General features: G+C 46.6%; 1 protein-coding gene across 2 annotated transcripts in view; it reads right to left on the bottom strand.

Annotated features, from left to right (window-relative positions):
• ERBB4 (erb-b2 receptor tyrosine kinase 4) overlaps positions 1–23,280 on the bottom strand; it is a 590,650-nt gene extending 567,370 nt beyond the window's left edge. For both annotated transcript variants that reach the window (XM_054515325.1, XM_036387293.2), the window contains exon 1: positions 23,172–23,280. In XM_054515325.1, coding sequence (XP_054371300.1) covers positions 23,172–23,265 — 94 coding nt within the window. In that variant the 5' untranslated portion in view covers positions 23,266–23,280. The remainder of the gene's footprint in view (positions 1–23,171) is intronic.
• Between the last annotated feature and the right edge of the window lie 422 nt (positions 23,281–23,702).

Genomic DNA, 23,702 nt, shown 5'->3' with positions numbered 1-23,702 from the left:
CTTGGGCCATCAACTCCTCCCAGACAGTCATTAATCCCAAGGAAATACCCTGCACCTCAATCGTTATTACTTAATTACCTCCACACATAATCTGCAGAGCTGTAACACCACACCAAAGGATTGACTGCTGAGTTATGACCGAGGAAAAAAACTTTCAAGTTAAAAGACTAAAGATACTGCAACTAAACCCAATTAAAGGCATTTAAACATGCTCATAAATAAAAGGTAATTATTTTGGGCCTGAATCCTGCTTACTGAAGTAAGCAAAGCAACTGCTTTTGACTAAGTTGAGAGTTCTGAGCGGCTCCCCATTTACAATGTAAAGCCAAACAAAGCTCAAACCCAATCTTGCACTTCAGCAACAAAGTGCTGCCTTTTAATAGGCCATAAAGTGCACCAAGTAACAGGTTTTGCTCATCTGGGGAAGACTTCAAAGAAGGTGCACGCTCAAAGGCTGCACACAGCAACAAATGGAGAATCTGTGACATTTGCAACAACATCCTGTCAATTAGGGCTGCCCCAAGTAGTGCTGCATCCTCCTACACAAATAGCCTGCCCTGCTAGAGCTCCTCCTTCCAATTTGTTGCTCCTCTCACATATTCCTGCCATCTTCAGGGCAGGTGTTTTTCCCAGATTAGACACCTTCTGCAGAGCCAAATATGATTAACTGTGTTCTTACATTATCAGAGTCACCCAAAGTGAAGACAGAGCTCATATTTCATGATGCTGCATTAATGTCTCCATCCCAAAGGACACCAAACTTCATCACTGGCTAATTCAAGCCCAAAGCCTCTTTCATCTCCTTTCCTGGTCCTTGAGGACAATGAGGAAACAGGTTTGGGTAGCAGCAGAGCAGAGGGAAGATGAATGGTCTCATCAAAATAAAATACAATAAAAGCCCGATCCACAGAGGAAAATAAGCTCGAGGAAACAATTCAGATTAAGAGGAGACCTGATGATTTAAACCAAGACTCAAAGTGAAAATGAGATGTTGATAATTATGAGAGAAGTATCTTTTCATTGCCTGGATTGTTATTAGCTGGGATAGGAAGGAAGATGACAATCAGAGACTTCATGAATTGTCAGCAGCACGTGCTGCTGCTCCTTGGCATTAAGCAAACATCTGCCCTCACCTGCACCAGCACGGGGAGACAGCAGGCTCCTGCAGGCTGCTCGGGGCTGCCTTTCCTCCTGGCTTGTCTCCTTCAACCAGTGAACTCTGCTGAGCTAAAAATAAGCATACAGCCTGCAGACAGCATCTTCCAGACCTCACCTTTCCTCCCATGTGCTGCAGCCACCTATGTGCCACAACCTGCCAAACAGGCATTTCAAAGCTATTTATCAATGCTCACAGTAGCAGAAAAAAGACTTGTGCATCATGCTGCCCTGTTGTGCACCTCCTCCTCTTTCCCATCATGTGGTTTTTCAGTTTGTGTTCAGTTTTATAGGTTTTTCCTAACAAGGATTTGTCCATGCCACTGAGTTCTCCGCTTCTTCCCTAGGCTGGCCACCTACCTGCCCTAATAGGTGCATAATTAAAAAGAAAAGCACTCCAGGTAACTGGCAAGCTCTCCTAATTGAAAACCAGGGATGTAATCATTTGGCCCTGGGAAAAACCCAACTCATATGCCATAATATGGACCACCATCTGTTTGCTAAATTAGCAGCAGTGAAATATCAGCACAGAAATGACTGACACCAATTAGCTTTTAAGGAGTTTGCCTTTACACAGAGAACACTTCAGCACCTCACTGAAGCCCTCTCTCTGATGAGAGGCAATTTCTGTTCAAAAGGGATAAGACAGAGATGCAGCCAAACTTTGCTGAGCATAAAACCAGTAGCTTAGTGGGGATGGTTTTTCCTAGCATATTCAATTTAATGGAACCAGCACACTCAGTTCTCATTGCCTCAAGCAAGCACTCATCCTTCTTGCAGGGGCACTCAGATCCTCCTCTCCAAAAAGATGTTCAGCCTCACATATGCCAAAGGCAGCCCCATACCTAGGGTAGCTTCCTAATTCACTGTGATTAACCAAATTTTGGTGGAGTAAGGAGCTATCACAAGCTCTGCCTGGCTCATCCAGAACAGTGGACAGAAATACCACCCCTGCTTTATGTCAGATCAGAAGGCTGCATCACCTGCTTCCCTTGGCAATTCCCACTCAAGCCAAATCCTCCCCATCTGGGGTGGAAACGTGGCCACCTGTCAAGCCCCACTTTCTCACACCTCTGGAAGCAAACACACACAAGGAGCACCTTGTGGTCAGGACTACCTTGGGCATGCACACCACACTGCCCAGCAGAAAACTGCAGCAAACACTGCTCCTCAGCTCCATCTTCATGAGACTTACCCTTGTATAACCATCATGGCAACTGTCTCCCTAATGCTCCCACCTCCAATTGAAATCCGGGTGCCACTGTGCACAGCCACGTGGGGGAAAAAAACAGTCCTTGCATCCAAAAAATCTCTCCATAAGAAGAAAAAAGAGAAAGGAGTGGGAACCAAGGCAGGAAGAAGTGGGGGTATGCCAGTAAACCCTAGGACCAGTTTAGAGCATCACTGCAAAGCCCTCTTCAGCTGCCCTGTCCAGAGCCACAGTGAGAAAATACAGCTGAGGAGTGGGGCCCTTCTTCCTCTCCAGCCTGCATGCACCGAGGCACATCACAGTAAATTAGAACAAGGATGCTACTCAAGCAAGGAATCTAATTTCACTAACTAAAATTGTTACAATGGCTGTAAAACAAAACAACATTAAAGCACGCAATATACTTGCAACTTACAATTTCCCATCATATAGCAAAGGCCTTCTTTCCCCAGCACTGCTTATTTACCTAGGGGTAGGAAAACCTATAAATACACGTATATTTCTCCTAGATTTGTATTTTCCCAGTGCATCCACAGCTTCTGTGGCATACCCTGTGTGGATGACTCAGGCTCAATAGCATAAAACACCCAAAATCCAGACCCCATCACTTCCCCTGCCTATACACAGCACTGGGGTGTTGCATAGGTGCACACACATGCTGTACAGTGACTGTAGAGATGTCCTGCATACAGAGCAGGACACAGGAAATTGCAGACACATTGTGCTGTGCATTTCCAAAACCCAAACAAAGCTGTGCTGCTGAAGCAGCAGTCAGAGGGGCTCCTCTGCATGCCCAGAGCTCCTATTTGCACTCATCAGTGAACTGCAGGAGGTCCAATACTGGCTGTAGCCCTGCTAGCCCACACATCTTCAACCTCACATGGCCTTTGAATGCACAGCAAGTGCACTTTTAGGAACTTAGAGTCACATTTTAATTCTTCACTTTGACACATGATAATGTCAGCAATTAGTACTGCGAGCAAACTGCTTCCCTCTCTCTTTGATGTTTGTTATTTTTACACTGATTGTTTTGCTGAGAGAGGAATTTCGATTTCACATTATTCTTCAGGGACAATGGAGAAATACTTAATGTAAAACAAAAAAAAATTTAAAATCCCCCACAAAGCCTAATATGATACTGAGAGCTATATCTGAAAGCCTTTGCATCACATATTACCATTACAAGGGTCACTTAACCATCTCAAACATTCACTTCCCCACCCACCCCTTTTGGAAGAGATCTATTTTTATTTTCGCTTAAGCATCAGAACAAGTAATGGGGAAAAGTTTGAGGAGAGGCTGTACAAAGTTCCTGAGGCGAGAGCTCATTAGTGACTCACTGCAATAATTAACAGTTAAGCTGACCCTGTCAGGAGTCAAAATGCATTTTTGTCACGGAACTGGAGCGCATCTCCAGAAACCCCATCACAGCAGTTCAAAACACACACACACACACAGGTGGCACCTCAAAAAACACAACTAACCATTAGGGAACTTCATTCGGGTTAAGACATAAGTACAAAACAACAAATAACAAAAATAATATCTGTGTGATGCCTTGATATATTTCCCTCAGATATTTTTCAGGTGTCAGCTGTAATAAATGAAGCGTTTACTGGGTGCAGACGACACTTTAAACAAATCAGCGCAAGTCCCTAAAGGAAACAAGCAGCAGCATATTCGGTAGTATTTCATCATTTGGGAGCTGGCAGAACGAAGCTGACAAGTACACAAGATAAATACTTTGTTCTGTCACGCTGTGTCATGTTGGAGAAAACATAAAGTGTTATATGACCTTTGGAGGCACAGCCCATGGAAGCCTTTCCTCTCGCTTCCACGACGCTGTTTGCAGCGGGGAAAAGAGAAGATAAAATAGAAACACCCCTCCGAGGGGCTGCCTGGCAGCATGTGGAACTCAAGGGATTTCACAGCCACCTTCCTGGCAGAGGTTATGTTGCCAAAGCTTTAAGAGTGAGGAACTGTTGGAGCAGGAAGCAGCACCACTGCACCTCCGGCAGCTCTGCAAAAACAATAGTAAGGCACTCCTCACAGAGGGAAAAGAAAGAAGATGGTGCAAGTTAATTATTATTGATCACTATTTTCCACCAACAGGAAAAGCATTCCGCTTGTTTCCTTCTGGACAAAAGAAAATACACCCTTTGGATCTTGGTAGGATTTAAAAGCAGAAACTGGGCTGAGCAGAAACCAGCCCTGCTGCTTTCGGTGGAGGAGAGCGGCTTTGGCACAGCAGCTCAACCCAAGGGCAATGCCCTCTGCACAAAACCAACTTTATTTAGCCAGACAAAACCATACTGGGACATTACTCCTTCAGCAGGATGCAATGGACCATGGCATGCCCCAGCACCAGCACCAGTTCAACCTAACCTGCACATCCACACTGACCTGTGAGCAGAGCGAAGCATGAGATCCATGATGATGCAGTGAAGCCTGAACCCTGCACAGACACCCACAAAAACTCTCAGTAACTTTACACTCATTCTAGCCAGGGTGAAATTGATTTTCTAGAAATTTCTAACTTTATTTTTCTTGCTGTTCCAGAAACATCCCCCACGCTCCAAGTTCTAAGGCAGGTAGGGCAAGCAGTGGTGTGAAAGACAGACATGCTATCTCGTCAAATTTTTACATACTTGCAGCCTCACTGCAACTATTTTGTGATCAGGGGAAGGAGAACACTGAAGTGTTTCGGGTAGGTGAACAAGTATTAATAAACACCTTTGAATCCTGAACCACTGTGCAATGGGTGTTTTTAAGCAATAAAGATGCCTGACAGACTACACTGTCCTCCTATCTCACAGAAATATGCTTCCTCCCACCACTATATCTCACAGACATCGGGACAGTGATTTTTTTTCTTTTTTATTTCAAGAACTCCTCTTCTGAAAGTGCAAGAAAACTAATCCAACAAAATAAATATGGCTGCGAAGCCATAAAATACAAGCTAGAAAACTCAGAACTGCGTTTAACACAGAAAACTGGTTTTAGGTATTTTGTGTTAAAACCAAGAATCAAATATACAGTTTCATTTAAAATAAATCACTATGTGTTGTCAAATAACAGTAATAAGGAACCACAGACGTATTAATCACAAGTGTGACAATGTTTGACATATTTCCCCTCCCCTTTCTCCCATGAAAGACGGCAAGCAACAGACCATCCTCATTATTTACATTGTCACTTTTATGTAACAACACACAGTTACAGAATCTCCAAAATAAATTACATTTATTTACATCAACTTCCTGGCTTTCATGCTGTATCTAATTACTGTGAAAGACACGAACAGATAATTAAGCTATTTGCAGATAAAGCAGACTGGCATTACCAGTGTAAAAAGATAGGTAGTGAAAAGCTGGCTCTCTGGTCTACATAGTAAAAAGCAATAATACTAAAAGTGGATAAGGTAAAAAGCACATCAGTAATTATTAACAATATGCCTAACATTTTAGTGTCACACTATTATGAATTAATTTGACATTCATTAGGGTTGCTCTGATCATAATGAATCCGTATGCCAATTGCTTTGCTTTCAGATAAGACTCCCATGGTTCCATCATAACCCAGTAATTAAATGTTAATTAACAAAAGCTTTACAATGAGACACTGGAAAGAATAGTTAGATAACAAAACAAAGTGGTTTGACCTCCTAAAAACACTATATTAAAAAAAAAATGGGCAGACAACTTCTCCTATTCATTTTTCACCAAGTTCCTTCAGAAATTAGATTTTGGATGGCTGCAAAGCAGGTTAAATCTGTCTAAGTGCTCCAAATCCTGGCACTTCTGGGCCAAGTTCAACTGCCCAACCCGATGCTGAAGTTACCACAGGTCTAACTGGGCAGAAAAGAGGAGCTACCCAGAGAGGCTGCCCAGCCATGAAGTCAAGAACAGAAAATATCATCTTCACATCCAGGGGAGTTCAGCACAACATGGGCAACTCCTTCCCAGGCGCTCAGGTGAGACAAAGAGCAACGACCACCTCCTCATCCCAACCCAAACCTGGTCACAGAGAGGGGGCAGGCAGCATCATGCCAGCAGTACACATGTGTATTTGTCCTTTTCCCTCTGAAAATTACACTGCACAGTGTGTCATGTGCCACATTAACCATCCACTACAACTGTGTGGCACTCTATGTTAAAGAAGAAAAACACTCAGTAGAAAGAAATGAGAGGCAATCCAAGTGATAGTTTATTGTAAGCATCCATTAACTAATGCTGAAACACAACAAAATACTTCCAGAAGTACACAGGGTATCTGCAGGAATACTAAATGGCTTAATTATTTTTACTGCTTATATGCTGAATATCAAATGAATTTATAATAAAGAAACAGCTGCAAAAAAACTTTGTCCCACAAAGACATAGAAGCAGCATGACAACTGCTTTTACTGCACATCTTCCCATTCCCTGGAACCCTACAGAAAGAAAGGGTTAAGTGTCCCACTCTTTTCATATTGAGGCTTAAATACAAAACAAGCTTTTTTTTCCTCCCTGCATTTCTGTCCCAAAGCCTCTCTGGTGCAGAGCCACCTGAGCATGTCTTCTACCCTGCTCCCCCAGGTTTCACCAGACACCCTCTGTGTTGCTGTGACCCCCACTGAAGTTTGAGAAGGTGCCAACTCCTTCCCAGAGAGCATCTCTGCTCCTTCCCAGCAGGAAAGGATGTGGCTGGTCAGCACATGCAAAATCCCAGCTGGAGGTTTTGTGTGGTTTTTGGGGACATGGCACCACTACATGAACAGGATGTACTTCACAGAGGCATGCAGCCACCAGTGCAATGCACAGGTATTCCTTCTGACAAGCTCACAGGGTCCAGAACACTCCCCAAAAGTGGGAAGTGAGTTTTTCCTGCTACAAGAGCTGCATTTTCTTACCACGAGGAGCCTTGAGCAGGCACACTGCTGGGGGAGATAACTGAGTGCAATCTGACCAACCCCTCCCCTGCTCAGCGAGGGGCAGGGCCAATAACTGTATTTACTGCAGGATGACCCCAGCAGATGATGATGCTGGGCAAGTGAGGCTTGCCTGAAAGGGCTCCTAAAAAAACACCAAACAAAACAAACAAAAAACACCATTAAAAACTCCTAACCATAATCAAACAAAACTGATTTGAGTATTCTCTCTCTCCTGTTGCCCTCTTCCTGCTGCATCCTTCCACCTTCCTCACCTTGCCATGGGAAACCACACCTTTGCAGGCAAGAGATCTTCTCTCATGTCTCCAGTGCAGGCCTGTGCAGCCCAATAGAGACAGCAGCCAACAGACAGATGGACACACAGACACACCAACAGGAACACCAGCACTGTGCTCAGCAGTAGCCTGATGCTAAAAGAGTGTGCCAGCTGCCATTCCCCCTTCCCAGGCAAAGCAAAGGAGGGGTTTAGCCATCCCAACCTGCTGGATCCCACAGCCAAGCCAGGTTTCTATAACAGGGTGAGCAGCTCCCATGAAAAGCTACCAGGAGAGGGGATGGGGAGTGCTGGATCCACACCCAGACTACCCCAAAGCCAGCAGAGCTTGCAGTCCCCAATCCCTAGAAACTTTCTGGCTATCCCAGCACAAACAGATGGAGAGTCCACACAGGGAAGGGGCGGGCACCTGATGATATAAAACCCCAGCACAAAACAAAAGTAATTTTTTTTTGGTAGAAGTTTTACAAACTTCAAAAATCAAACACCTGAATGAGAAAGTAATAAAGAAAACCATCCACAGATTTAACAGCAAGTGTTACAAACAGAAAGATGTGCAAAAGTACAGCCTGCTTTCAACCAGTGCTCTTAAAGGTCTTTACATTTTCCCCCTTTTATTTAGCATATACTCTTATTTGCAAGAAAGCCTCCAAATTAGCTTAACATCACCATAAATTCTGACAAATCCAGGAGACGAAAAAATAACCAATTGCAGAGAAGTGGTCTGACTACACCGCACCTCAGTATTGTGTAAGCCCTTCTTCCTGCCCTCCCCACCCCTCTGTCAAAATACTTGAGGAGCCTTCCAAAGCACTTTTTGCCAGTTAAGAGCTTGGCTGACTACTCTTGCAGGCAGGAGGAAGGCACAGGCTGCACTCTGGGCTGCACAGTTTGCAGTAACACAGGCAATGCCCCTGCAAAACTTCGGTGTCTCACTGCTTCCCGCTACTACCAGAGCAACTGCAAGCCAAGGTCAATTCTTTTCTTTAATTCCCTTCTTTCTCACTTTTCTTTTTTTTCTTTTTTCCTGTGGCATGGGAAGAGAGCTTAGTTGTTTCTGCATGGATGCAAAGTGAATGAGGCTGTCGCTTCTCATTGCAGTGCTATTTATTACAGGTCGCTGACATAATACAGCTTCCCCCAATGCCAAAAAAAAAAAAAAAAAAAAGCAGGCAGGAGTTCTTGAGCATTGTCTCACTTGCTTCTTCAAAGGGAATATATGAAGAAGTTTTATTTATTTATATAGTGATCTTACAATGGAGATGCATCTGCTTGTCTCCAGCTGAAAAAGGCAAGTTTCCTTGGCAGTAGGAGGTTTAAAGAATCCACACACACAATAGAAGAAGAGAAGAACACGTCAGGAAAAGAAACTGCAAGATTAAGAAGACACACTGATGAAGAAAGGAAAAATTATACTGAAATCAAGGGTGGGGAGAACAGGGGGAGTATTGCAGGCTTGCTCCTGCATAAGCCAGATTCACTGTAAGGAGAGAAGCAGGGTAATAAGAATTAAGCTCCACATCCCTGGCTGGTGAAAATCTTGCTGCAGCAGAAGACCCATTCCCAAAAGAACGCCTGGTTTAAGAGTTGGTTCTGGCCTCTCATCATCAGCAGTTCCTCCCAATTTAATTCATAGTTTCAGATGAAAAGATTTTATAGATCTCTGTTCTGTCTTGAGATGAGCTTGCCTAGAGCTCCATGCAATAAATTGATGATGAATCAATTTTCCTGCGCTGTGCTTTGTAGTGTGCTTTGTTTCATACAGCTCTGAGAGCTGTGTATAAAATACCTCGTTCCTTACTTGTTTTTTAAAGATAGGCTAATGTCTCTAAAGATCAAGAATATCCACAGTCTATTTTTAGATTGCTCACAGTAAGCCAAAAGTGCCCTAATAAAATCATCTTTTAATTCACCTGTAATATTTTATTACACGGCCAGATTAAGAGATAAACCAGTCTGTACTGGAGGCTGTGGAAGTTGCAGAGGTGACTCAGGAGGAGGCAGAGTGATACAAAAACGAGTGTAAAAAGGCTTTGCAAGTTCCCTGTGGGACTGGCTTTCACCCCCCTCTCCCACCATGGGGTCAAGCCTGCCAACCCAGTGACCCCACAGTGCTTTCAGTCACACAGCTCCAGAACAAGAACTGGGAAAATAACAGGTCCTGCTGCTCCTGGATAACCTGATTTAACCCTTTCATCTGCCTTCTCCCACAGCAGTACCTGTGACAAAGCACAGCAGTTGCTATGGAGCAGAGAGAGCTATTAGCTCCTCTGTACTAATGTAATATAATTAGTATTGTAATTTCCACAGCGCATTTTGTTATCCCTTCTTATCCTGGAATGCTTTATGGGTTTATATTTTTACTCAGAAGGCTGTCCATCTCATGAAGCTGAACTGACACCATGGATTAGAAATCCATGGCTTTGGAGAGCTTTAGGACCACGTTTCCCACAGCAGAGAAGAGAGCAGGTGGTCATCAATGGCCTCAAAAACTTTTCCAGCAACATCTAAATGCTCTGCGAAGTCCAGCAAGGCCAATCCCACATTTAACATCACAGAGCCAGCACCTCCTGCCCACAAATCCCCTGTCCAGCTCCCACCTTCCCCAAAGGCTGACGGGTCCTACACAGAAGAATAAAGAAAATGCAATCACCCACACTGGAATTTGAAAAGACTGCCTGTGCATCCCACAAAAAGGATTTTCAATTTATCAAGGCTGCCAGGACAGAGCTCCAAGAGCCTCCTGTGCTCTGACACCACTCCCACTCCCGGCTGCCTCTTTCAAGCACCCTACAGGGGCAATCCTCCACCTGTGTTCTTGGCTGCAGGTCAGCTACAAACTCTGCTTTTCTGACACCATCTCCCTCACCCTCTGTGGGTGTATAACCCTCATCAAAGCTACTGGGAAGGTGCAAGGAAGAGTTTTGCAACCTCTGTTTTATAAGCATATAAGACATAAAAGATTTTAGTTTTGCATACAGCAACCTGCAATTCTCTGTTTTCTCCCCATAACCTCCCACAAACACCAGCTAAAATGAATTAAATGCCAGGCAGACATAAACAAAATTAAAATATATTGCTGGTAATTTTGGAGTTTTGGGCTTGAATCTTTCCACTGTTTTTCCATCATTCATGCTAATGCAGCGTGGAAAGGAAAAGCAGCTTGTTAGCTTCTGCTCTCTCTTCCAGCTCAATTGCCGAGGCTACCCAACACACTTGCACTCTTATTTGCTCTCCTTTCTACCATATCTCAAGCTGTGAAATTAATATGCACAGAGGACATAAACCTCTAGCTCAGGAATAAAAAGTGACCTTAATATGCTCCTGCTTAATCCTTCTCGGGCTCAGCGTAGCGTCGCTTTGGGAAGACAAGCCAGCACGAAACCAAGGTGCCACCTCGCCCTTCAGCCAGAGCTGAAGCACACGGGGGGCCTCCTCACAGAAAATCCCTCCTTGGGAGGGAGCAGCACAGCAGCAGGAGCTGCATGCACACTTGGACCTCTAGCAGCTGACCCAGCAGCACTGGGCACTTTGCACAGCAGCAGCCACACAGGCAGCGCCCCACGACACCACTGCCATTGAAGCTGCGAGGAAAAACTCCATCCAAAGCATTTAAAAGAAGAGAGATTTCATTTATAATGCCCTCTTGCACTCCCCACTGCCCCAGGTCTGGCCTGAAGGCTTTGCCTAGCCTGTGGTTTCAGCTGTTCAGAGTTTCAAAACTCTGGGGTCCCAGACAACAACAACTGAAGGTTTCTGCCAAATTTAATTTTTCGGGCATGAGGCAGTGCCACACTGAGCCCTAAAATGTGCACAGTCAGATGATGCCATGGGCGGCAGCAAGGCTCCCTGCTCTATGAGAACAACAGTATTTCCTGCATCCCAGTCTGGAGAGAAACACAAGCACACACCTTTCTCTGAAGGCACAAACAAGTACTCCCTCCTCAGAAACAGCACCAAATTTGATAACAAATTGCCACCAGCTCTCTCTGGAGGTTAAAGCCTACACACATTGAGCCAGTTACACAATTATTCTGGATTTTCAGGAAAAGGAGAATCAATGTTCAAACACATGGAGTGGCAACAGAGAGACAAAAAGCCTTGCCCATGTGAGCACCCAGGGACTGTGCCAGAGGAACAAGTGCTTGCACTAACTGCAAAGTGATGACTGTATTTCTACAGATTCCTCAGCTGTTGCTTTGAACTCTTTCACTGAAATGTTTTGACAGCATACCAGATAAAAAAGGAAAATAAAAGTAACTCTGAAGTGTATGTGAAAATATACACATAAAAATATACAAATCAAACTAACTTCTTTTGCCACTGTGAAAGCATCACATTAAATGTCATCAAAGCAGTAAATTCCAGAGCAATTTGTTTGTGTGCATTTGTGTTTATTCTTAAATTTAATACATGCATGGGTGTAACACACACATTCCCCTCACTATCTTTTCAACAGTTGTCACAGATCTGGAGCACAACAAAAGCAGAGGCCAAGGGTGCTGAACTTACTCAGATTTCTAACACAGGTGAAGACTAAACCACATCAGTCCCATAAAAAGAAGACACCAATGGAAGGGCAAGGTGTGACAATCCAGCCATCTCCAGAAAGCCATGTTTTCTACCATGAATATTCCAAGCCCAATCTGCAAAACAGGTTAATTTTGCATGCAAATGGACAGTTACACATCTAACTGACCATTTGTACAAGCAATTACATGTGCTATTACCTGACTGCATAATTGCGTGGGCCTAATTTTCAAATTGGGTCTTACATTTTCTTATGAACACAAATGCTCTGTTTAATAAATAGATACTGAGGAGTTTTGAAGCCCAGACATCCAGGCTTACTGATCCCAAACCAAATATTGAAAAAAGATGCTGAAATGTGTATTTGCCCAAAAAAGAGCATCACATAACCCTGGTGTAATGCAGTACATGACCACCAAACTGTGCCACAAGTTTCTCTGCTGAAACTTCTAGTCCTTTAAATTGCAACTGAGAGCCAGATATCTGTACAAACATGCCAGGTAACTCCATCAGAAGCACTGTAATGTTCCTTATTGTAATTCCTTCAGTGAAAGACATCTGGGGCTTTCTTGCTACTCAGGATGTATTCTAGGGAGGAAAATCAAAGCAAAAACACATTAAAAGAAAACTATTCTTAGCAAGCTGGTCAGCAGCTCATGAGCACAGTTTCTTTAGACAAATCCTGAAGATAAAGCAAAATCCAGCTTTGAAATATGAGGTGATGCAGGATTTTCTGCACGTGATCCAAGCAGTTGATGTCCCAGGCCTTCACATTGTGACCTCTAGGGAGAGGTTTTTATCTAAATTTAATCATCGTCAACTATTTTCAGCCAATCGTAAGGAGTATTTTTCTTTCATGGAATAATCCTAAATACCGTCAATTTTCCTGTGCATGTCAACCCCAAGTCTCTATTTTACATGTCAAGCAAAAGCTCTGTAAGATTAGCTGTCAGAGCCCATGAGTTTTGGCCAAATATCAATTTTCTGTGTGGATGACGCGTTAAATTTAAGATGCTTGTTGCTACTGGGGGCAAAGGAATATAGCAATTACCAAGCTATTTCTGACTTACAAATCCATAAGTAATCATACTGCTGGAAACCCAAATTTGGTGGGAAAGAAATTAACTAGAGAGTTAAAAACAAAGACTACCACTGAAGTAGTCACTGCCACCTCACTCAAGAAGCATATCAGCAGGAAGACTTGATAGCACAGTCCCTGAGCCACAGACACTTTCAGAGATCCAGGGAAAAGCAGCTCCAGTTCCCTCAGAGACCCAGGGAAAAGCAGCTCCAGTTCCCTCAGAGATCCAGGGAAAAGCAGCTCCAATTCCCTCAGAGATCCAGGGAAAAGCAGCTCCAGTTCCCTCAGAGACCCGGGAAAAGCAGCTCCAATTCCCTCAGAGATCCAGGGAAAAGCAGCTCCAGTTCCCTCAGAGACCCAGGAAAAGCAGCTCCAGTTCCCTCAGAGACCCAGGGAAAGCAACTCCAGTTCCCTCAGAGACCCAGGGAAAAGCAGCTCCAGTTCCCTCAGAGACCCAGGGAAAGCAGCTCCAGTTCCCTCAGAGACCCAGGGAAAGCAACTCCAGTTCCCTCAGAGACCCAGGGAAAAGCAGCTCCAGTTCCCTCAGGCATTTTCATTATTCATTTCATCCCCCTAACTATAGCCAAAGCAGAGAGGATCTGAGGTGGCTTTTTCTCCTCTCTGCCCTTCCCTGATACTTTGGAGCCTGCCACTGATAGTTTTCTTTATTACATCTCCACAAGACACTAAAGCCCTGTGTTGTGTGGCACCCAGATACACCTTCCTTAACATTACTAAGCCAGGCTTGTGTGATCAAGAAATGATGTTGCTGTAGCACCTTATACTGATGAATCCCAAGGAAAGCTTTATTTTGCCTGCCAGAATAAACCTCAGACTGTGCCATCAAATAAACAGGGGTTTTATTCCAGATATTCCTAGAAAAATAGGCATGCTGCAGATCATGCTAGTTCTCAGGGAATTTAATCAACTGCTGGTTTAAGGAACACACATAAGATGAGCTTTGGTGATCTTCTGCAAGAGTCAGCTGGGCCCCCAAGAAACCCTGGCACCTGGGCTCACATCAGCACTGGCCAAATTGAGGAGTAACAAGGCAGGTAGCAGTGCATCCCTCCTCCTTGCTGGCATTGCTCCAGTGCTCATCCTTCAGCAGCCTGCAGCAGCACTACCTCATAAAGCACCAAAACACCATCTGTGCCCAAGGGAAACACCAGGATTAAAGCTCGGGACAAACAATGAAAACCTGACACTGGCCCCAAAAGGCAAGACAAACAAATCTGAACCTGACAGGGGCTACCCAACACAAGGACCCAGTCACCACTAAGCCAAAAAAGATGGACTCCCAAACACCAATGTTAGGAATGTACCAGGAGTAAATGTCACTTCATCACATCACTGAAAAACCAGTCAGACTAGATCCAAAAAAAACCAAAAGGGAACTAGTGTCACAGCAATTCTCACACAGCCTGGAACAATTTGGACACTTCTAACACAGGAGAAGCCCAAGGTACAGAGTGTTGGAGCAGAAGGTTTACGCCCACAAGGACAGGATCCATCTGGGCCAGAGAGGACCTACAGAAATCACACACACTCTGCAGTCTTTTTTTGGAAAGAGCCACTATTTGCCATGTTTTGTCTCATTTCCATGGGCCTTCAGCAAGAGTGGGATTATTCAAATTGACAGCAACAGTCTGGCAAGATTGTTTTCCAGTATCAAAGGACACCTACCCAGTGATTGCTGTACCATAGCATGAGGCATAGCCCACACATTTTAATGCCTTAACCACATGTCGTGGCAGTAATTGGACCAAAGCTATTAAGTCTTAATGAACCCACGTTTCCATTGCCAATTTCACCAGCAATATTTGCAAGACACTGCAAAACCACAATTCAATCAGCCTCTGAATAAAATACTACAAAGGGTTTTAAAAATATGGCTTATAAAAACAATCACTGGAATATTTCGCCCATTTCTTAAGCTACACGAGTTTTGACTTTTCTCTGCACACAGAAGAGCTAAAGATTTTTTCTTCTTCTTTTTGTGAAGACTCAGAGTCTCACAATCCAAGATATTGGATTTAAATTAACACGAAGAAATTTGCAGCAAATAACACTGTGTGAATCTGTTTGCTAATCTTCCAAAAACAGAAGGAAAAATAGCAATCTCTTCCTGTCCCCAGTCTCAGGCTACCACAAGAAAGTAAAAGCTTCTTAAATAATCTTTTATTAGCAATTTTATTAAAGGTTCAAGCTGAACACCAAAACCCTTGGACAGGCAGAAACATTCAGCACAGACCTGATTTTGTTTCCTTTCCAAGAAGCTGGACCAAGGCAGGGAAAATGTGAAGCATCACTACAGTTGCTGGCTGCTCCAGAAAGAACTCCCCACCTGTGCTGCAGGCACCACATTACTTACACAGCAGCTGCTTGTTATATCGTGATATAATGAAGTTTCACAGTGGCACGTGAAGCAACACTAGAAACAAACCTAGCCCAGGATTTCAGCGTGTTATGCAGCACGAGGGCGACATAAATGCTGTACAAGTTATCACCACTATTTATAGGCTCTAATAATTCCACATTTTTCTAATATGATCTTCCCCACACACAGTGCAGCCCCAGGTGACACCAGGGCCACACAGCTGCGTGAGCTGGCAGCAGTTTAAAACATGTTGCACGAGAGGATCCAAGCATGCATGATTGTAAGAGGAGTTCAAAACTCCAGGAGACAAAGAAATACTCTGCTGAGAAATCCAGGGAGAAACTCGCAGTGCTGGCACAGAGGTCCTCCTGTGGCTGAAGAAATAGACAAAGGAAGAAAGAAGAGTGGCAATAACTTCATATTTGTTTTGAAAATTTCCATTTGCCCTGAATGGGCTGTTAACTCCCTTGTTCTCATGAGCTAAGCTGGCTCTAGGAGGAACAACTCCCAGCTTCCAGCACCAAAGCCCCCTGCAGAATGGGGTCCCCACACACAGCACCAGGTCTGAGTCAGGTCACGGAAGAAGAGAAAGAGCAGGGATCAAACCTGAATTTCCTAAACAGAATGAGCTGCACAGCACTCTGTTTGCATATCGGTTTCTCCCGTTCCCAACGTGCTAATTCAGGCAGCAGCCGCTGCGCTGCAGAAGGATGGCTTTCAAATCAAACAGCTACATGCATTATTTCTGCCTCCGTCCTACACAATTCCATGGCTTTTTCCATACACTCCAATGCCTATGTCCTCTGAGCATTATTAATAGCTACTGAAGAATATTATCTGCCTACCAATCACTTCAGCTTCCTACTTAATGGCAAGTACATTTTTAGAGCATCAAATATATCAACAGGGACAATGGTTGCTAAATTTGAAGTCAACAACAACTGGAAAACGTTAGCTACTTCATTGGTATTTTTACATGCTTGCAGAAATATCTCTTTAAATAAATGAGCCTTTTTTATCCTTTCAAAGAGATAATAAAATAATACTGAATTCTAAATACTGTCACATATCCTCAGCAAACAGCAATTTAAATTTAGATAAATACATTTTTACTGCCAAAGATAATGAGCAAAAATAACTACAATTCAACTTTGCATAGTGGATTGGATGACAAAAAGACCACCTTAAAATGACAGCTGGCTGGCAGGCACAGCGCAGCCAATGAACACTCACCAGAACAGGGACAATCTTGCAAAAGGGGTTAAAGCAAAATAATTCTTAGGAACAAATGCTTATCGTTGCATCTGGCTGCGACATTAACCTTAAAAGACTACTAAAATATTCCATTAGCATACTAAGCACGGTACATAAACTTTTATGTTTAAAATGTTCAATATTTCAACGTAATTTCAATTAATGGAAATTGAACATTGGGATATGTATCAAGTTAAGTGTAATGGTTTTGCTCCCTGTGCGTGCACCAAAGCAGCTCCAACCTGCCCGTACCAGCTCCCGCCACGGGAGCCATGTCCAGAGAAGGTCCTCAGCAGCTCACAGGGCTTCAAATGAGCCAAACACCTCCACAAATCTCTTCCCTGCACATTCAGCTCTGCACACCAAGGTTATTTAAGCATATGCTGAAATGCAAAGTGTGCAAGCACATCTGCAATATCTGCTCAGGGACTTCAGCAAGAGGCAGCAATCGAGAGGTGCCTGCCCCCTCTCGAAGGAGAGGCTTTCTTGGGAAAACAGGAGACAAAGGGGTGGAAGCACCATTTGGAGAGTCTCAGTGGAACAGAAAGAGCCAAGCCACAGCTAAAGTCAGTAAGACAGGCATAGGTTGCAGAGCTTTATCCAGTGTATCATCACCAACCTGGCACATTGAGAGTGTCTTGCTCTCACAGCCAAGGCTGTGCCGCTGTTTCACAGTTTTGGGCTTTTCCAAATTTTCCATAACCCAATTTTGTTCAGAAGGGGTTTTTGGCTTCTCTTTTTCTTACAGCATGCAAGCTTTTTTATTCAACCTCCCTCTGGCACGATCCATTTCCTACATGAATCACAACTGGGAGGGGTGAGAAAAAGAGAGAGGTCAGGTATCACAACTCTATTTAATAGACATTTATTAGGCAGTTTAGTCAAGCAGCTGCAGGCAAAGGGTCACATAATGCCTTGCAGTGCCACAGTAGCCTCTGCACATGAATTTAAAACCCATCAGCAGCACGTCCCACAGCCCAGCTTCCTCCTCAGCTCCTCTGGGAACACAGCCTAGGAGGGAGACCATGGGGCAGCTCAGACCCTGGCACCACAGCCAGCACTGCTCTGAGCTCAGGGTGGTCCCAGTGAGATTTTGGAAGATTCTGCAAGCTCTGTATTTCTGTAAGCTCAACAGCAGCTGGTGATGAGACACAGGAGCATGTCACCATGTGACAGGAGCCCACGTTGCACTGCTGACTTATTAGGAGATTAAGAAAGATCAAGCTATAAATGCCCATTCAGTTATTGTACATGTAGCTGCACAGACACTGGGAGAGAAAGGAGCTGAACATAGCATGAGTATAATCTTAGAAATCACTAAAAAGGACTTTACAGGAACACTTATACAATGACTGATCATTTTTTTATAGTTCAAAAAGAACTGTATCTGCTAAAAGTCTGAGGCTTACTTTGCCTTTTATTTACTTGATTTTCCTGACTCCTTCTTTGTCAAAAGCTAGAGTTTATAGGCTTCAGGCATGGAAACAAAAAGCAGTTCCCACCAGAAAAGTAAAATTTTTTTAATACTCTTTGCAGTATAAATTTCTATTCCTCATATATATTTATATTCTTGGTATTCAGTACAAGCCTATGGTGTGACCAGTATGTACTCCTGCAGTTTGAAATACTGACTTTGCTGCCCAAACATCAGCCCACATCAGACCCTCACGAATCACTGATGCACAAGCAAATATTCATCTGCCCTGGACTTTGCACACCCTTTATACAAAGTGGGAAGAAGGACAAGTTTCCCTGGCAGGCTGGGGGAAAAAAAAAGAAAATAAGGAGATATATATAGCAGCAGCTGTTCAAAGACTTCAGGAGGCTTGGCATGTGCCCATATGCCCAGCAGAGGTAGCGGACAGTAGAAATGAGACCATTTATCACGTGGACACACAGCTCATCACAAGGGAACTGCCACCGAGCACGGCTTAAACCGCTCCTCCAAAACAAGAAGTCGCTAAACAAACATTAACTAAAGTTGCTGAAATGATGAATCTCTCTGGCAGATTGCATGCTCCCATGGGATAATTCAGCTTTGGCTACGTGGGCACACATAAAATCCACCAGCAGCCTGCACTTGTTTGCAAAAGCAAACCCTTTAAGTCAGTGAAAATCAGAGCCTGTTGCACACCCCGAGGACTTGTCAGCACACAAGTGATTCACGGCAAACAGCCCAGCTGCACTCACCTCATCCTGCCTTCGCTCCTGCCACAGTAAAAACCAAATCCCAGGAAGAACCCCCTCTCCTTTCCCAGCAAAATTGCCTCAGTGCATTGAGAGTGTGTGGAGAGCACGAGAGCAGACCTGGCTTAGCTGTTTCCACGGAGCTGCCATCACTTGCCCGTGGCTTTAACAGCATAAATGCCTGGCTGCACAGCACTAAACCCCAATCTGCACAGGCAGGACACAAAGTTCAGAAGCTTCCAGGGAGCCATCCTATTGCCCCTCACCAACCATCATGTACTGGCCCACCCCTACTGTCCTAAGGAAATCAGGAGGGGGTTGTTGTCATGTAAAAACACAAAAAATAAATGAAACCTTTGGGCTACATCATCTTTTTGAGCAAGAAGGACCATCTGATCTGAGCCCATGCTGCTGACTGACCGTGTATCTTCTATTTTCTTTCCTAGCTTATCACAACAGTTCCTACGCTATTAGGACCAAGCACTTGATTCCCAGTTTGAACTCATTCACCTTCAGCACCCCCAGTCATTGGTCTGGTACCGACTTAGTGTTTATCTCAACGAGTCACCCAGAGCAAGTCACCTGAGCTCCTCTGGCTGCTCACATTAAGCACTTCAGTGTTTGGGTCACTCTCCCAGTGTGCTCTTACACTTGCCCTGTCACACATGCAGGGGCACGAGAGGTGGGGACAGGACTCCAGGGATGGCTGGTTCCCCGTTAGCCAACTGAAAAGCTTCTCCTCGGCCTGGGAAAGGGGTGTGGAGGAGAGCTGAGCAGGAGGACCAGCGCCTGGGAAATCACAGCCCCAGCTCCGGGCGGTTCGTCCTCATGCCGGGAGCTCCTGGGGGCTGCTGCCATCTAGAGATGCTCACAGAGCCAGGCTGCGGGCTGGCCACTCTGCAAGCCCTTCCACCATCACTGCCCAGGAAACACTCAGCTCCCACCCCAGCAGCTCCCCGGCTCTGACCAGTGACCCACAGAAAGGTGTTTCTCCAAAAAGCCTTTGGAAGATGTGCATGCTCTGGATCCAGACGCAGCGCAAGGCAACGTGCTGCGGTTTGCTGAAACTGAATTGAAAAACAAAACAACAGAAAAAACCCAACCGAACTAAAACCCTCTGAAAACTAGAATAAAACATTCATTCCATTAGGGTGCGTGGCTAGAAAACTGAGGGCACATTTCAGAACAACCTAGCATTACGGCCAGGAGTGCAATGCAGCACTTGGGGCTCAGCCAGGAGCGCCCACAGGGTGCTGGGCCCTTTGCTGCCACGGACAAATGTGCCTTTCTCTGCTTCCCAGCCCACTTCACTACCGTGCAGGCTCAGGAGAAAGGCTTCCCCCTTCACGAGCTGCTACTGCCAAGTCTCATTTGCTTTACTCATAAGGCATGTATTTCAGGTCCTTATTATTACTGTTTTCATGTTAATTACAAGCACAGCTCCTAGTGCCAAATTCCATACACATAAACATCAATTACCATCTCTTTTTTTTTTTTAAAAAGCAAAGTCACAACTCAGTCACTGGGGCACGCAGCAGTGCCGGTCTCGGCAGGGCAGGTGCAGGCACAGAGCCTGCGTGGCACAACTCTGTGCTGGAGCTGCCCCAGGATCCCTGGGGACGCCCCAAGAGCGGTGCCAGAACCAGGCTCCTCTGCCCTGCAGCAGCGCTGGCTCGCAGGGGACACGCAGGGACAGCAGCAGGCTGTCCTGGCTCCCATGCAGAGATGTCCCTGCAGACACCTGAAGGGCTGTGCGGCACGGGAGGGACACCAGGAGAGTGCTGAGCCCACAACAGCACCCGCTGCCCTTTGGTGAAAGGCCCAGACAGAACGACCCCCGTGCAGGGGCCAGGCCCTCTGAAACTCCCAGTCAATATTTATCGTGCCTTTGCAAAGGCACTCAGAGCTCAGCCTAATTTTAACCATCAAATAGACATCGTGGTGGGATAAACGGGAGAGGTGCCAAGGAGGGCTGTAGCAAAGGAGAGGAGCTGCATCTCTCTGAAGGCGTGTGGCATGTCCCATCTGACATGGCCCAGAGAGGAGTAAAGGCATGAAATTAAAGACTGCCCATACATCAGCCTGAACACGCTTCTCTCACTGGGAAATAAATTAAAAAAGGAAAAAAAAAAAAAAGAACTGCAAAAATATTTGAAGTACAATTACCCTCAGAACAGCTGAATACTTCAAACAGGACTAAGTTAATTTGGCTGTAATTATTTAACAACTCACCAACCCCACATATCAGAAAATGGAGTTAATTTATCAGCTATTTTCAAGCAGAACAAAGACTCGCCAGCTTCCAGGTAACAGCCCAAGCTGTTTGGCTCACGTGACCCCGACTGAGCTGTGCACTGCAAACATTATATGCCCAAGCACGGAGACAGAAGAAATCAGAAAACCCCAACGTGTTTACATATTTGCACACAGGATAATGAGATCAAAAGTTTGGCCAACAGCTTGCTTGCACGAGCAACGGCATCACCATCTCTCTCGATGCACCGAAAATGAGGGTGGCAGCCAGAGCCCCATCCTATTGCCCCCAAAAGCCAAGAGAGCCCAAATTCTGGGGGGTCCTAAATACTTGCAAATCATGGCTCCCTGTCCAGCCTGCCTTGCTATTCCAGCAATCACCAAGTAGCAAGGCTTAATCATTACTAGCTGCCAGTGCCCACAGCAGTGCCTAAACCCCGCCAAATAGGAAATGTCATTCCAGCCCTTCTATTTTAATAAACGGATTTTCTGTTTTGCACAGTGCAGGGCACAGAGGATTTTCAGCAGCACAGATCCGGGAGGCTTCCCCAGAGGCGACAGGAAGGCAGGCGAGCAACCCTGGACCGATGCTTTTTATTTTCACAGGGGTATAAATCCAGCAATGGAGAGGCTTTTGTGATCGTCCACGCCAACAGCCCGGTCCGAGAGGTGGGAAGGATTGCTGGAGAGCACGGGAGCATCCCAGTGGGGACGGCTGCTGCCCAAAACCGGGGCAGGCTACGGGAAAAGTGTGAGACAAGAAAAGTATCAAGTGAAGCGAACAGTCAGGCTGCGTGTAAACAGGGAGGCAGGCAAAAAGGTACAGAGAAGCAGCGCCTGTGAAACGAGGAGTGCCATTCTTCTTCTTCAGCGGGGATTTACCGATTCAAACGGCAGGAAGAGAATATACAAAAGAAAGCAGCAGCCCAGCATTTCACCCCTCCCGATTTCGAGGGTTAGGAAACAATCGCACAGCGAAAAAGTAAACTGCGTCCCAAGATCAAAAACCGCCTTCAAAGCCCAATCAGGCAGGCAAAGCCAGGACACGCTCCTTTCGCTTCTTACCAAACGTATCCTTCCTTCTCTCTGTTACATAAAGCCCCAAAATATAAACTAAATTGTGAGAACGAGGAGCTGTTGCACCAATACCGCCCAAACAGCATAAATTTTGCATCACCGGGGAGGAAAGGGAAAAAAAAAATAAAAAAAGAAAGCGAAGTTACAAAGACGGAAGAAATTTCCTTTTAATGTTTTATTCACAGCAAAGGGGCGATGCAGCGGGGGGCGATCCCCGTGCCCTCCCGGGGCGACTGAGCCGGCACAGCTCGTACTACGGCGGCGAGAAAGCGCCGCTCGGATGCCAAAAGGAAAACAAAATTCAAGCCAACGCTGCAAGTTTCCCTCCAGAAACTTAAAAATTCCGGGCAGACCCTGCCGGAGGAAAAAGCGCCTTTTCCAGCGTTAACTTCCAAGCTGCCCGCTCGCCCTCTCCGGTGAGCGAACACCTGGGCCCGGTGTTGAGGCGGCGGGGCCGGGACGCGCGACGCACACACACGAACGCACAGGTGTACGGGCACCAACGCTGCCGCGTCCGCCGCCACGCCAACTTCGGCAGCGCAGCCCCGTCGGGGCGGCAGCGGCACCTGAGGGGACACGCACAGCGCCCGCCCGGGGCTCCCCCGGCAAGGGCGGCCCCGGGGCCGGGCGGGGACACGGAGCGGGGACACGGAGCGCTGCTGCGCGGGCGACCCGCGACCGCCGGCTCCGCTCCGCTTCCCGCGGGGGGTTGTCGCCCTCTGGCCGCCGCCGCTCCGCGGGACCCGCACGAACTCCCGCACCCCGCACCGGGACACGGAGAAGTTGTGGGGAAGGCGCCGCTCCGCCGGCTGTGCCGCGCCGCTCCGGCCGCTCACCCACCTGCCTGCGCCGCCGCGGCGGCCCGCGGGGCCCCGGCCGCCGCCGCCAGCACGCAGCAGCTCCACCACAGCAGCCCCCCGGCCGCCGCCGGCATCGCGCCGCCGCCGCTGCCTCAGCGCCGCCGCTGCCTGGCCGCCGCCATCCCCCGCGCAGCCTCCGCGCTGCCGCCGCCGGCTCCCAAAAGTTGCCGCCGCCGAGCCGCCGCCCCCAGCGCCGCCCCTCCGCGGGCGCGCCGCGGCGCCGACGGGGCGGCCGCGCCGCTGCCGGGCCGCGGGGCGCTGCGCCGCCAGCACGCGCGGAGCGGAGCGGCGGGAGCGCGACGATGAGGAAGAGGAGAAGGAGGAGGAAGGAGCGGAGGGGGGTGAGGGAGGAGGAGCGGCGGGACGGAGCGAGGGGGCGGGCGGGGGCCGGCGCCGCGCGGGACCGCCCCGCGCCCCCCCCTCCCCACACGGGGGCTCCGCACCTGCGGGGCCGCGCGCGCCCGTGTGCGCGAGCCGCTCCCGCCTTTGCGCCCCGCCCCGCCCGGCCTGA

The sequence above is a fragment of the Molothrus ater genome, chromosome 7 (genome assembly GCF_012460135.2).
Source record: "Molothrus ater isolate BHLD 08-10-18 breed brown headed cowbird chromosome 7, BPBGC_Mater_1.1, whole genome shotgun sequence".
Lineage (NCBI taxonomy): Eukaryota > Metazoa > Chordata > Aves > Passeriformes > Icteridae > Molothrus > Molothrus ater.
This window is presented reverse-complemented; position numbering and strand designations above follow the sequence as displayed.